This window comes from Penicillium lagena (genome assembly GCF_028827675.1).
Source record: "Penicillium lagena strain IBT 129212 chromosome Unknown utg000007l_segment0_segment0, whole genome shotgun sequence".
In the NCBI taxonomy this organism is placed as follows: domain Eukaryota; kingdom Fungi; phylum Ascomycota; class Eurotiomycetes; order Eurotiales; family Aspergillaceae; genus Penicillium; species Penicillium lagena.
Window position 1 is genome coordinate 1,766,986 of NW_026623228.1, and position 14,122 is coordinate 1,781,107.

The following is a 14,122-nucleotide window of genomic DNA, read 5'->3' on the forward strand; positions in this document are numbered from 1 at the left end:
ATCAATTTACCTGGACAGGTGTTGATAAAAACTCTTTCTTCCTTGTAATAATAATCTCGGTGTGAACAAGGCCGTGGAATCTCATCGAGGCGGTGCCATGGACGCCCGTGGGTGACTAGGCCATATTGAGCGCGGAAGAGGCTGTGTTGTATGTTCCAGTGGTTGTCAGGGGCCGCTGAGCCACAATCGGGATACGAGATTACTCGTAAAAAGGGTCCAACAGCCACCACTTTCATTCTTCCCCGGGTTTCTCTTTCATCGCCTATTCTGACACATCCTATAACTCTATATTTTCGTCGGTCGGTATGAAGCTTTCCTGGGTACCCGCGTTCCTGCTTCTCTCCGGGGTCACGTCCCTATCGATCCCCAACCTGAATGATCTCGTCGCGCGTCATGCGGACCCCAACCCGGAGACTTCGGATCTGATTGATCTGGAGAAGCGACGGGGTGGTGGTGGTGGCGGCGGAGGGCACGCTAGCAGCGGAGGTAGCAGTGGAGGACGCACGAGCTCGTCCGGCAGCAGCAGCAGCAGCAGTGGAGGCAGCAGTCGTGGGGGCAGCAGCAGCAGTGGAAGCACGAGTTCGTCCAGCAACCTGGGCGGCAGCACGAGTCACGGCTCCGGCGTCCAGCCCAAGTACGGTGGTGGTAGCTACTATGCCGGGGGCGCAGCCACGCCCTATCGCTCCGGCAGCAAAACATCCGGTGGCATCAGCCCTCACCTGGTGGCCGGCGCCGGACTGGGTTTCCTGGGGGGCGCCTGGCTGGCGCTCGGCGCCAGCTACTACCTCTACCCTTATCCGCACAATTACCTGTACAACGACCAGTCGTACCCCGTGGAATGCGTGTGCGCACAGTACAGCGAGTGTGGCTGCGGCGACAACCAAAATCAGACCTACTACACCTCGCTCTTCCACGGGGACCGGCCTGAGAACTCGACCAATGTGCGCGTGTTGGATGTCAATGGCACCACGACCATCTATATCAATGGCACGCTGCCCAACGGGACCACGGCGGCATCCGGGGCGTCGCCCGCAGCCACGGTGCCAGCGCATCTGGGCGGTTATTTGGTCACGGTGGCTGTTGTGGCCGCTGCGGTGTGGGGTATTTAGTCTACTGCGGATGGGATGGATGATGAATTAATGGCTGGATACCCTTGCTTGATTGTTGTTAATTGCCATGGCTATGATGATGATGATACAGACAGGAGTGGTAGTTGTCATATTAGTATCAACATTCCCTAAAACCTTCAATACCAACTATGTAACCTGATTACCGCCGCACCAGCCCAAACAGGTTAGGCACCGCCCCTAACAATCTCGTTCCCCCTGAAACCCACTTGTTCCTCTCGCTCTGTGTTCTTTCTCACTTCTCCTTCTCTTCTCTCCCATCCCATCATATACCATCATTTTTCCTGTCTTTGGACTCGCTCCAAACAGTGCCATTCTTTTAACTTCCCATTGGGCCCGCATTCTTTTCTATAGAAGCCCTAGTCACTCACTCAGTCTCTCTCCCACATTCCGGCGAGTAAACAACGTCTCACAACCACAAACAACATCACTTCCTACCACAACCACCATAATGCAGTTCACCAAGGCTCTGTTCTTCCTCTCGGCCATCGCGCCCGTCGCCTTCGCGGCCGAGGCCGCTCAGGCAGTCGCCCCAGCAGCCCAGCACAAGACTCTCACTCTGTGGCCTGCGACCTACACGCCCACGCCAACCCCGACCAGCACCCCAACTCCTACCTGGACCCCGACGCCCACCCACACGCCCACCAGCACTCCGCTCGTGTCCAGCACCCCTCTCAGCTCCGTCACCGTGAAGGTCAGCCCCTCGGCCCCCGCGCCCGCGCCACCCGCTTCGACGCATACCACCGCGGCCAACGGCGCCTCGTCGCTCAAGCTGTCCGGCGCTATGGTTGCTGGTGCGATGGCCGTTGCTGGATTTGTGCTGGCGTAAACGCATCTCATCACTTGACAAGAGTGTCAATATTTGATCTCGCGGGTGGATCTCGAAGATCTCTTCCTTGACAGGCTGGGCGTTGGACAGGTGGACACACAAGAAGCCACCTTAATCGGTGGCTGTACGCACGATGGCTTTGCAAGCCCTTGGTCCCGCACTGGGGGACTGTTTCTTTGACTTCTTTTTCACATATTCTGCTGTTTCTACTGATATACTTCTTTCCCTGGGCCACGGTGATCTTTAACGAGTTCTCCGACTTCCTGATGCCTAGTCTATACCCTTTTCCTTTCTCTTCCCCATGTTCAATCCGGCCAACCCAAGCTACGATGTTTTATATGCTTTGACTACGGGGAACCTGTTTTTTTCTTCTTTCTGCAGGGATGCGCGCATCACTGCGGGCGCTTGGGGTTGTCATACATCTTTTGATCTCACGAGTGTAGGACTGACGAGCTTTTTACCTTGACTATTTTTTTGAGGTGTTTTCCATGATCTCGCGGCCCAGTATTTGTACATTTAGGGATTGAACTTAATCCACTTTTTATTGGTACTTGTCTAAACTTTTCCTGGCCAGGGCTATGTATTCGGGCCTTTGCATGGGCCCTCGTAGATCGTACGATGATGAATGAACACTTGAATCCAAAAGTTATTTGATCTAGATCATACAGAACGCCAGGGGAGCGGAGGAGAGCTTGCATCCGCCAGAACTAAACAGACTAATCTACTTAGTCCAGAGCCCAACATATCATACAGAATGCAATCGGCTGCGCCTACTCTTTAAAAGTAGCCTCGTATCTGCAATCAACTAGTTAGTGGGCATTTCTATGACCCAACGCACAAGAAAACATACCTTTTTCCTCGGAAAGCCCACAATCCCCAGTTCCCGCAAGAAATATCATGAGGATCGAGGTCATTCAGATCCCAGCGCAGACTGCGGAAGATATTCTCGCCTGGCTCAAGAAGCATATCAAACTCGCCAGCACATTTCTCATGAACCCAGTTGATATCGCGCTCCATATCGAACTGCGTATAACCCGTGCATAAGATGGGAACTTTAGTCTCCAGCAATTGGGGCAGCGTCTCCTCCCACTCGTGCGAACTAGCAGGATGACCCAGGCCAGGGTGGAAAAGCATGATGCAGTCGAGGTAGGGATCGAACGGCTGAAAGTACTGCGCCTTGTACATGGTGTGGAAGTAGTCGACGTATGTGCTGATCTTCATCTGGCCGCCCAGACGATCTTCCACGATGGCGCCGAAGGGATTCTCAGGCGTGCGCTCGGGCAGCGGGAACTCAGAATCGCGGTTGGCCATGCTCTCGGGGCCGATGAAAACTAAGTGCAGCATTGCGCGCGGGAAGATGTTTTGTAACTGGAGCCACACTTCGCGAGGGAGAGAAGACTCGGCACGGGCACCAAGGATGAAGATTCGGACTGGAGGAGCCTTGAGCCGTAGGCCCTTCATGTCGGTGCCTTCACCGGATTTGGGGGGATGCAGGGAGTAGCGGAGAGCTAAGCACATTTAGCAGATGCGAAAAATAAATTGGGAAGACTTCCGACGTACCGGTTACACTCTTGAGGCCCTCCGCTGTCAATCGCCCATTGTTGCGCAAGCTGTAGGGACTCAATTCGTGCAAGACACTAGCAATGGTTTGCGGGTAGGTCAGCATGCGGGTGACCTGGCGCATGCTGCGATCGGAGTTGATAGCATCGAACTCGCGCGTGTAGAGAAAGGTATCCCAGTTGGTCATGTTGATCACGAAACTCTCATCCTGCAGGCCGGGGTACGAGAACTCGGGGAAAAATCGACCAGAATGCAGGTCGTGGTCATCTTCGTTGATCTGGCGAATAGTGTCGCAGATCTCGAGATGGGCCTCGAAATCGTCCATCCAATGGCCTTCAGAACAATAAATGGGAACACCGCAGTCGGGACATTCGAAGTGAGAGTGCGCGGGGGCAAGACTTGTGTTGTCGCTCGTTTTGCGCGCTTCCGGATCATGCGGCGAGACGGGGGCGCGGGTCTGCCCGTGACTCGGGTGAGGGCAAATGGCATTCTGCTTGATGAATTCCGCACGCTGACGGATGCCTGGAGCGGGCGAGTTGGAGAACGAGTGGAACAGGTTGTTTGGTTTCAGGAGGGCTCGCGTATCGACGGAGGATCCGGCTGTCGTGGAGGCTGCAGCGCGCTGGGCGAGCGAGGGTGTCGGGGTGAGTTTTGAGGACGTGCCTGACGTTCCGGAGATAGCCTTGCCCTGCTCTGGCAAGGTTGTTCCCGGTGAGCGTCCATTGCGTTGGGAGCCAAAGCTGCGGACCCAAGACGGAGAGACGCTGCACCTTTGTCGGGAATGGGGCAGGTTTGAGAGACGAATGCGATGGCTTGAGGCTTGAGCGCCCTTCCGGAGGCCCTGAAGGCACCGGGAACAGGTATAGCCACCTGTCATGGTTGAATGGCGGGTGGGAGAGCAACGAAGTGGATGCGGCTTTGGTGTTAGGGACTTCTTGCAGGGCACGTGATCGTTGGCAATATTTACTGGGTGTTTTACACGCTGCATCATGACCACGAAGAAAAACGTTTCAGATTATTGATGCGATGCAAGCCAATGATATGTATGTGTGGCATCAGAAAAAAAATCTTGTACAAATAAACGAATAAACAACCTGAAAAAAGTAAAACAACCTCCCTCAGAAGATGTCATGTGCTAGGCTCCAATCCTTGTTGTCTCGCGATTCCCAATACTTGCCATTGTGGGCCCAGTACTCCTCTCCGGTGATCGGTTCCCTAGCCCGAATAAACCATTGGGGCTTGTACAACTCACCGCTGGTCTCTCTCTCTTTCCGCTTGGCACGTTGCTTCTCCTCCACACGGTGCTTCTCACTAGCGGCAAGATCGTACTCGCCGTCCTCCATGGCACGTTGATCAGGACGCAAACGAGTGTCGGTGGGTGGAAGCCATGGCTGTAGACTCTCGGTGATCGCGTTGAGCGTGAGCACGAAGGGTGTCAAGTTGAACGGGATACCGGTAGGACGCTCGTGAGCCTGCCAGACAAGTAATGTCTTGGCCGATTCCGGGTCTTGACCAGACACCGGCGCCTCGAAGCCCGGGGTGTGGCGGGCATAGATCTTGTCGTTCCATCGGCCGCCGATACTCCATTTGGGAGAGCCATCCCGGTCGACAACACGTCCAGTTACTTGGTAGGCGGAGGACGCCTTCCAGCCTCGTGGCTTGAAATCAAGATAACACACCTCACCCGTCGTCCAGTTCTTAATTTCCATCAGACCGTAGTTGTCCACTGTGGGGTTGCCGGTGATGATGCCGATGACGGATGATGTGACCTTCTTCCAGGTGTACAGTTCTTCGCCGCCAGTGATGGGCCGCAATTTCAGAAACCAAGTGCCTAACAGGTTAATGTCGAATGACTTGCCATAGAATTTGGATTTCAGAGAAGATTCGCCCTGTGCAGTTGTGAGTATAATGGACCTCAAGTTCTAGCATCGACACTTACCCAGTAATCCCATTTGGGCGATTCAGCCCACGCAGCTCCAATGGGCGGATGATGGCTGACCTGCTCAACAAAGAACCGGTAGCCCTTATCGGGCCGGACATACTCGAAAGTCTCGCCAAGTAGAGGGTTAAAGGGTTTTGCCACACGTCCAATCGTCGAGGCATATTCACTTGCCGCGTACGAGGCCACATAGACCAGACGCTCCATCGAGTCGGATCGATCGGCAGCGATATCAAGAAGGTCAGTATATTCCAAATCCTCGGCCACACGCTGCAAAAGTGAAGTAGGCTCGTTGAAAGAGACCGGAAGAGTCATCTTCGTCATGTCCTTGCCGATCATAGACTTCAGGATGCCCTAGAAACAACAAGTGTGAGCTTTTTACGCCTATTTTTGAGCGGTACGAAAAACACTTACCCAAAGAGAAATCTTGGGTCGATTGTCATTGTCCATCTTGAGCCGCTTTCGGATGGGTTCTTCGTAACCCCGGAAGGATGGTTCAACGACAGAATATTTGATGGCACGGACCTCAGCACTCTCATTCTTCGGCTCTTCCTGATCTTTTGGCCCAACCTTGGTCAGGTCCTCCACCTCGATCTCGCCGGCGTCAATAGCGTCGAAGAACTCGTCCCCATCAGACTCGGAATCGTACAAATTGTTAATCTGGGAGAGCATAGATGGCTTTCGGTGAACGGTGGGTTCAACTGTCTGTTCGTTCAACTGGTTTGTCTCGGCCTCTGCCTCCGGAGTACGGACATCAGGTTGGCTACTTTCCATAGCACTCTGGCTTTCCGTCGGCAGGCGGAAGGGAGCGCCGCTGATGGAGCGGCTGCTGGCTGTTGCACCCTCCAAAGCCTCTTTCAGCGCTCTCTTCGTTCGTTTCCGCTTCTCTTCCGACTCGCCCATCTTTGACTGCAACTCTTCATGCTCCTGAGCGACTCGGGCCATGCTTTCCTCCCACATCAGGCGAAGGTGTTCCTCCCTGTTGAGTCGATATTGCCAGTAGGAGTCTCGGTCTCGCGAGATCTTGAGTAGATTCTGCACTAAGCCCTTCAGACTGCTGACGGCTGCTTCATACGCACCAAGAGCCTGTATGACTGCCGGGTCTGCAATCGTCATGTCTGGATTCTTTGACCTCTCAGCCTGCAATGAAGCAGCCACATTGGCCAGGAGATCCAGTTGAAGCTTGGCCGATTGTGCGGTGATATTGAGAGCATCTTTGTCGGTGGCGGGCATGTCTCGGCTGGAGGTATAGTCGCCATAGTCATCGTCGTCACCGTCGACATCGGGCGCCGTAGTCACATGGCTGATCACTCGGTTCACGTCGTGCTGTGCAGTGCTTTGCTCATACGAACCACCATAGACACTCTCCTCGTCTCTATCAAGCGTCGTGCGAGATCCCTGCATGCTGAGACTCTCACTACCACCAGGCACCGGGGGTACTAGACCCTTGCCACTGGGTTTACGGGTGAGACCAGATTCAGATGCAGTGTCCGGTGCCCGTCCTTCGGATTGATCAATTTTGGCCTGACGCAGGACCTCCGCATTCTTCGTGCGCTGCCGTTCTTCCTCCTTGGCCTCGTCCTTGGCCCACTGTATCGCATTGTTCAAGGCCCAAAACCAGCGCTTTGCCTCCACCACGTGGTTCGCCTTGAGGTGATATTTGACCGATGATTTGCCAAGGATTTCAAAGCGAGTTTTGTCCTGCGCATCCATACTGAGTCGTGCAATCTTCATGTTGATCGCTCCCCGACAGGCAGAGCCGGCATCGTCTGAGACAAATCAGCATCATCCGTCTGGTCTGGATATAAGTAGCTTACCTTGATGCTTGTAGTAGCTCAGGACGCCATCCTCCAGCACAAACCAGCGCAACTTGTAACCACTGGTGTAGTTCGTCCATTTCTTGAGATATCCCTTCATCTCCCGAGCGTCTTTACCCGCAAGCGGCGCCTCACCCATCGAAACTCTCCCGGCAAGGCCCTGAGCATTGTTGTTTCCAAGAATTGCCTTCTCCTGAATGCCTCGCTGGGCGATGACTGCGGCTGGTGATTTCTTCAGAATCGCCTTGGTCTTGTCATCCTTGGTGACATCTTGGGGTAACTTCCCTTTCTTATCACGCCGGAAGGGGTCCGCTCCGTGGGTGAGTAGAATCTGGATAAGTTGTCCGTCCTTGTTTCGGGCACCTTCGTGCAGGAGAGTGCCACCCGACTGCAGAGTAGTCCGATCCGTCACGAGCTCCTGGCTGTTCACATCCATAATGCCTTCCACCCGAGGCTCTTCCAATAGCTTCTCAAGGTTCTCGTAGTCGCGCTTGGCAATCAGTGCTTGGATCTCCTGTGTCTTGGAATCAATGAACAGGGACCGAGACAGCTGCAGCTGCTGGAAGATCTCGGGCGTGCGGGCGACATCGAGGGCCATCTGACCGCGATAGTTGATGATCGCGTCGTTGACCGAAGACCGGCTCAGCAGGTCACGCACCAGAGGAACACGCCCCAACTGAGCGGCCAGGTGGAGGGGAGTGTTTCCATCACGATCCCGCGCGTTGATATCCTCGTCGTCCGCGGAAGACAGCACAAATTCCACCACCTCGGGCTCAGCACACTGGAGCGCCAAATGGAGAGCCGTAGTTCCATATAGAGCGTTCGCAGCCTGTGGGTCTTTGGTCTCCTTGATCGCTTTCGAGATTGCGGTGGTGTCTCCGCTGCGCAGAATCTCAAAGAACCGAAAGGTGCGAACAGACTGGTCAAGAGACATGCTGCCACTCTCTATCTGAGGCATCGAGGGCACTTTTTCTATCGTGTCCATGCTCTGGCTGGAGGTTGCGTGTTCGAGGGGTTCTAGGGAGGAGCCGCGAGCAGGGCTGGTGTCGAGGTTATGCTGCTTGCGACGACTATGGCGACTGGCGCTGCGCATGTGTCTCAAGGAGCCACTCGAGGGCAAGGAGCCGATCGACTGGCTGTCGGTGTCGTCGTCGACACTGTCCTTATCTTCACCCCTGGACTTGTCCCGGTGGAGCAGGGCGAGTGCCAACGCGCTGCGGGAGCGTTTGTGGCTAGGATACGGTGGCATGTCAGCAGAGCTTCGCAAGGGGGGCAAAGGTAGGGAGATGCGATCGCCAGTTCGTCCATGCGCAGACACACGAAGTGGTGATTGGAGACTGGAGAAAGCGACCGACAACCTTCGAGCCCGATGTGGGGAGGACTCGGTCTGGCAGCGCACGAACGATGGGGATCACAGCAATAAGCAGGACTCACCCTTCGGGTTTATCAGACATGCTCCAACGGTGCGCCTGATCTTGGGAGGAAATATGGAGAGAGAGAAAAGGGAGGAAACAGTGGTAATGGGGTTGGCGTTAGTGTTTTGGGGGGGGCAAAAGGTCCTCTTGATCGCCGCCTTGGCAGTTCCTACCACATATTATGTAGGGACCCGGTTGTTCTACTATACATTTTGAAGTACTAAAAGGATCTCTCTCTATCGCCGCTCGCCGCTCACAAGCACCACCACGCTGCCCAGCTGCCGCTTCAGATCCTCCCAGTCGACATCGTGCGTGTCCTCGACTTCGCCCCACATGTCCGTCTGCCATTTAACCTCCAGATTCGATGCCTCGGCCGCCTCCTCGATTCCGAATTTCTTCTCAACCCGCTGCAGCGCTCGGAAATTCTCGCTCCACTCCACCAAGAGCCGGACCGCGATCAACAAGCTCTTGGATGCGAGGAACCCCCGCTCCAGCGCCGCCAGATCATGCGCTGAGAGCTCCGCAATCCAGATACGAATGCTGTCCCGGGTCCCCCGCGGCTGCGACACGGGCATAATGCTGTCGCTGTCGAGGATGGGCTTGATATCCAGACCCGGCCATACCTTCGTAGACAAGAAACTCATGATCTCCTTGGCCACCCGTACCTGGATCTCCCGTAGAGTCTCAATTCGTTCCCCGGTCTCCTGCTTCTCTAGTAGATGGGTCGGTCCGGTTTCCCGCTCCGGCTCCCAGCATAGTAGTGTGTCGGTTTCAAGGTAACGCATGGCCGTCTTGATGATCTGCTCTCGGGTGGTGGTGTGGCCCTGAGCATCTTCGCGCGCAATGTCGGCCGCGCGAGCAGACAGGGAAGTCAAGGGAATGAGATGAGATTTGAGTGCCTGGTGGGCAGAGGTCATCACATCCCACTCGAGGGCGATCGCATGTGCAAGGTGAGGCTTCGTGGGAGGAATGGAGAGGACTTCTTTGGTGGGCGTTCGTACGGGACGCTTGTCAAGCAGAACTTGGTATTCCTCTGGACAAGGGAAGAGGTCGGTTAGCGTGCAACTGTCCCGACACCAACAGACACGACGTACCTGGCATCCCATGGACATGAACATCCTTCCAGAACCGTTTTTTCAGCGCGCTGGTAGGCTTCACGGGATTGGGTGTCTCCGCGGCTGGTTCTGCGGACTCTGAGGTTTCCGGTGGTGATTGATGCTTCTTGAACTCTGATGATGGCGCCGGAGCTTTCGGAGGTGGGCCATGGGCCGTGGCTGGGTGTGCAACTGCTGCTTTTACGGGCGAGGAATGGATGCGCCGGCAACGCGAGACATTGAGCCGGGCAGACGAGAAGAGCCGCGACGGCAATGCAGCCGTGCGAGGGAGGGTTGCCATGTGCGATAATCGGAGTCAAGAACAGTGAATGGATGAGGATTGTAGAAGTCGTCGTGGTTCTGGTTGATGTGTGTTTGTGGTGCGCCAAGTGTGAGAGAGAAAGAAGAGAGAAATCGACGATTAGTGATGCAGTCCCGTCAGTCTCGGCCCGATCGCCCCAACCACCAAACTACGTGCAGGTACGAACACCCGAACAGGCAGTTACTACCACCTAATATGGCCCGTTTTTACGACGCTAGCAAGGTCTCGCCCATTTAGACAGTCCGAGTTGGGTACGAGTGGCGCTGCACAATCGCATCAAGCCCATGCACGATGACACGGTGATCAGCGTCTGGCAGGTGAATTATTGAAGATTAGAAACAATCAAAAAGCAGAATAGCCTTCAATCACGTATCTAGATCAGACGGAATGGAATGCGATCAAGAACGGAGAACTCGGTACATTCAAAACCACAGCAGCAAAAACAAAGCGTAAAGGAACAGGAAGACGCAAAACGACGACATCCGCCCATGCTTTTGTAATTTACAAATAGAAAAGACTCAAAGGCTCAAAAGCGACCACCTTTTTGGACAGCCATGATGTGCAGAGAAGAGAAAAAGAGGAAAAAGGAGCATGGGCACACAGCTGGTACAGAAGTGAAGAACCGTCTCCGGATATATCGGCGACAAGACAGATGCGGGAAATATGCAGAAAACGAGAGGGGAAAAACGAAAATCCAAATGCTAAGCCATAAATAGCAGCGTAGAACATCAAGCGCTGGACGGGGCACATCTAGAAAGAGCTGCAAGCAAAGTGGCAATTGTCGTTAGGGCATGGCGTCGTCAACATGCCAAGCCGGACAGCATGGACAACAGGTGGCAAGGAACGAGGAGGGGGAAGCTTCCCTCAGGATAAGGAATCGTCTCTGGACAGTCGGATTGGTTATTTGGTGAGGAAACTAGGGTAATAGGGCTGCTTCATGCGGTCGAGATCGGTTCTTTTCTTCATGCGCTCGGCGTCGTAATCATCTGCACCATCACGGCTACCCCATGTGGTCTGGGGAAAAAACAAAAAGGCACGTCAGCGATGTCCATCAGATTCGAAAGCACTGGTCGAGGGATGACAGGAAAGGAGCAATGCCGAATCAACGCCGCACAACGTAACCGATCGGCCGGCGCAGTGGGTAAAGGTCCAGCTGCACGAGGGCGAGGGAGGAGAATTGTGATCCAAGCGTACAAGGACCGGGGGGACGTGCGCGAACTAGTAGAACGAGACACTTACCACATTGAGAGTGAGCACCGCGTACACCTTGATGATGCCGTGGAAATACCCAAACAGTATCGATACGGGCAGTAGCAGCACGTCGACCGGGTAGCGGATGTAGTGACCAAGCAGCTTGATCCACTTGCTAGTGAACATCCACAGGTACAGTGCCGTCATGGCCCGGCTGTGGGAGACATCTCCCCATGGGCCGGTTGCCTTATGGCACAGCCAAACCAGCAGCAGGTCGCCCAGAAGAGCCGGAGGGGACAAGGTCGTCAAGTGAACGGCATAGGAACTCCATGGTTGCCGACTAGATGGGTAGAATCCGTTAGCATGCGAGCGGCGGAAGCGAGACGTCGGTCCCATTCGGAAGAAAATCTATGGAAAAGCTGTGGTCGTGCCGGATCACTCACGCTCCCAAGCCCTCGCCTCCACGGAGCCCCTCTCAACGGGTAGGGATGCCCGCGGCAGGGAGACTGGTGTGGTATAGACCGTGGCTTGGAAAGGAAGATAGATCCATTGGGGCTGAACTGGGAGAAAAAACTTACTACCAGATATGCTTTTCATGGAACATGCTGGTGAGATTGCTGCGCCAATTGCTGCGCGACCAGCGGGCACATTGTTTCAAAAACCGCGGGTTGTCTTCGAGCGTGGTGAGCACCTCTGCCTCCGGGTGATACTGCATGTAGGTTTCCCAGCCATGCGAGACCATCCACCGCGTAATGAAGTTGTCGTCGTCGGCATTGAGTTGGTACTTGCCCCACCACCATTCCTCGTTGGTGAAGGAATAGGTGAAACCTTCGTCCTGGAGGATCTTCGTCCGGTAGGCCACAGTCCGTCCCGACATACACGGCAGGCCGCCGTCCACATGAGTTGTGGCGCCGCAGTCGAAGTTGCGCCGTTCCAGGTACAAAGCGCCGAGAAATCCCCAGATACGTTCCGACAAAGTCGGCGCAATGGCGCGGCGCAGTCGCTGACAGGTCACCACGCCTCCATACATCTCATCCTTCTCGAATGGCGCCAGGATCCAGGGCAGGACCGTCCGCGGCCAACTCACATCATCATCCGCCAGAATGGTAATGGCCGTCCGCACTTCGGGGATGGCTCTTGTCATCTGCCGGCGCTTGTTGGGATGCGTGACGGTGAACAATCGGATTCGGGATTTAGAGGCTGGCATCGCACTCAACATCTTTTCGGCCTTCTTCCGATTGGCTTCGATGGTGACCAGCAGCACCTCGAACGGCTGAGTGTCGAGGATGGTCCGGACCGTCTCGAAAAGCTCATCGCCGCAGCCCTCCAGCGAGGGAATAATTACCGAGACATCTTGCGAGGTCAGTTTCGGGTTCTCCGGTGGCGGAATCGGCTTAAACGTCCAGAAGGAAATCAAATTGACGACGAGGCGGAAATAGCGGTACACGCTGCTGGTGTCAGCCCGGACGTTATACTCCGATGGTATTCAGAACTCACAATAGCGCGATGAAGGCCCGCAGAAAGGGAAAAGCCATGGTTTTTTTGTTTGTTTTTACTGCCCTCTCCCCGTGGGATTTTTTGGGATTCTGTTTCCAATTAGGATATCCACTGAACCACCTACCAAGTCAGACCGAGTACTAATTTGAAAAGAAAAAAAAATTTGCGCACCTTATTTTGACTTGGCCGGGAGTCTCCGCCCGGCGGTCCTGCAAATGGGCTGGTGGAAGAGATAGAGGAAGGAAAGAGAACGAATGTCGAGAAGACAATGCTTCCTCTACCAGCCCAGAGAACAGGAACAGAGAGAAAAGGAAAAGATAAAGGAAAGAGAAGTGGCGAGGCAACCAGGGCTTGTAGTATTAGTAGGAGTCAGCACATGCAGGGAATTTATGATTATTGTCGTTTTGAGGATGCTGCAGGTGTAGTTTTGCCTCGTGCGTCAGAGACCCTGGATCTAGATGGAGGCAGGCGACGGTGGAGACGGATTGGCGGCGGCCCATGCAGTGAGTGACATGGCATGGACAAAGTGGAGTGGTGTATGAGTGTAATAATAGGTAATACTGCGAACGATTATTATGACTGATTATTATTATTATTATCAGCCCCAGCAAAAATCAGCTTCAGTAGCGAGGGAGGGGGGTGGATTATTATTAGGGTATAAAGTTCGCCCAATACATTCCAGCCTACGTGGATGCCGATGGCCCGAGGGCGAACGCAAATGAGGGGGGGCAAAAGTTACTCGACCATATCAGCTGGATGGCAAAGTATTTCCAAAAATACCATGTTCGCTCTTATCTGTCGCAGGTACCATCGACGGGCTAACTCTGTAATCGGGTAAAACGCGTGCGTGGAGAGAGAGGCCCGCCCTGGTCATGTCTAGTACATACATAACTATCAGCGATCACCATCCGATTAGCTCTATTGTTTCTTCAGAGGTCGTGTGCATGAGGACCTAGGGGAAAGCGGTAATCCTAGCGACGATCGCCATATCCCGTGGACACCCGTGCAGCCGCTGTTGCTTTCACTTCCTTGTTAGTACTTCGTGACTGGTGGGGGGAGCGTTAGGGTTGACACGGGATGAAACAAAACATGGGCTACCACGGGGCGGGAAAAAAGGCAACGTTCCCTGGAGTGAATACAGGGTCTCGTGCAAGACTCCTTCCTTTCTGGCGAAACCCAGGAATAATGACCAACCCAGTCTTGCTTGGCCGGGGGCTGTTGCGCGCCAGTCGCTTTGGCGTCTAACGACCCTCGTGCTGGGCAGCCCTAGCGGGCTGCCCATGGCTCGCATCTGCAAAAGGCCTCATTGGGATGCCCTATCCATGCCGCAC

At 54.5% G+C, this 14,122-nt stretch overlaps 6 protein-coding genes across 6 annotated transcripts; 2 read left to right on the top strand and 4 right to left on the bottom strand.

The window, feature by feature from the left end:
* Positions 1-305: 305 nt before the first annotated feature.
* On the top strand, positions 306-1,109 carry N7510_010241 (uncharacterized protein; the record flags this gene model as incomplete). Its single annotated transcript, XM_056982166.1, has 1 exon — positions 306-1,109. The coding sequence occupies one exon, from the start codon at positions 306-308 to the stop codon at positions 1,107-1,109; it is 804 nt and encodes a 267-aa protein (XP_056830002.1).
* Positions 1,110-1,578: 469 nt separating this feature from the next.
* On the top strand, positions 1,579-1,956 carry N7510_010242 (putative extracellular serine-rich protein; the record flags this gene model as incomplete). Its single annotated transcript, XM_056982167.1, has 1 exon — positions 1,579-1,956. The coding sequence occupies one exon, from the start codon at positions 1,579-1,581 to the stop codon at positions 1,954-1,956; it is 378 nt and encodes a 125-aa protein (XP_056830003.1).
* Positions 1,957-2,726: 770 nt separating this feature from the next.
* Positions 2,727-4,393, bottom strand: N7510_010243 (putative mRNA processing protein (Mss51); the record flags this gene model as incomplete). The annotated part of the gene is made up of 3 exons (XM_056982168.1): positions 2,727-2,751; positions 2,807-3,464; positions 3,517-4,393. The coding sequence occupies 3 exons, from the start codon at positions 4,391-4,393 to the stop codon at positions 2,727-2,729; spliced, it is 1,560 nt and encodes a 519-aa protein (XP_056830004.1).
* A 241-nt stretch (positions 4,394-4,634) lies between these two features.
* N7510_010244 (OSBP family protein) lies at positions 4,635-8,521 on the bottom strand (the record flags this gene model as incomplete). The annotated part of the gene is made up of 4 exons (XM_056982169.1): positions 4,635-5,405; positions 5,456-5,809; positions 5,870-7,224; positions 7,273-8,521. The coding sequence occupies 4 exons, from the start codon at positions 8,519-8,521 to the stop codon at positions 4,635-4,637; spliced, it is 3,729 nt and encodes a 1,242-aa protein (XP_056830005.1).
* Positions 8,522-8,923: 402 nt separating this feature from the next.
* On the bottom strand, positions 8,924-10,082 carry N7510_010245 (ATP synthase complex assembly protein ATP12; the record flags this gene model as incomplete). The annotated part of the gene is made up of 2 exons (XM_056982170.1): positions 8,924-9,720; positions 9,782-10,082. The coding sequence occupies 2 exons, from the start codon at positions 10,080-10,082 to the stop codon at positions 8,924-8,926; spliced, it is 1,098 nt and encodes a 365-aa protein (XP_056830006.1).
* A 921-nt stretch (positions 10,083-11,003) lies between these two features.
* N7510_010246 (glycosyltransferase family 2 protein) lies at positions 11,004-12,829 on the bottom strand (the record flags this gene model as incomplete). The annotated part of the gene is made up of 4 exons (XM_056982171.1): positions 11,004-11,117; positions 11,343-11,634; positions 11,873-12,742; positions 12,792-12,829. The coding sequence occupies 4 exons, from the start codon at positions 12,827-12,829 to the stop codon at positions 11,004-11,006; spliced, it is 1,314 nt and encodes a 437-aa protein (XP_056830007.1).
* Between the last annotated feature and the right edge of the window lie 1,293 nt (positions 12,830-14,122).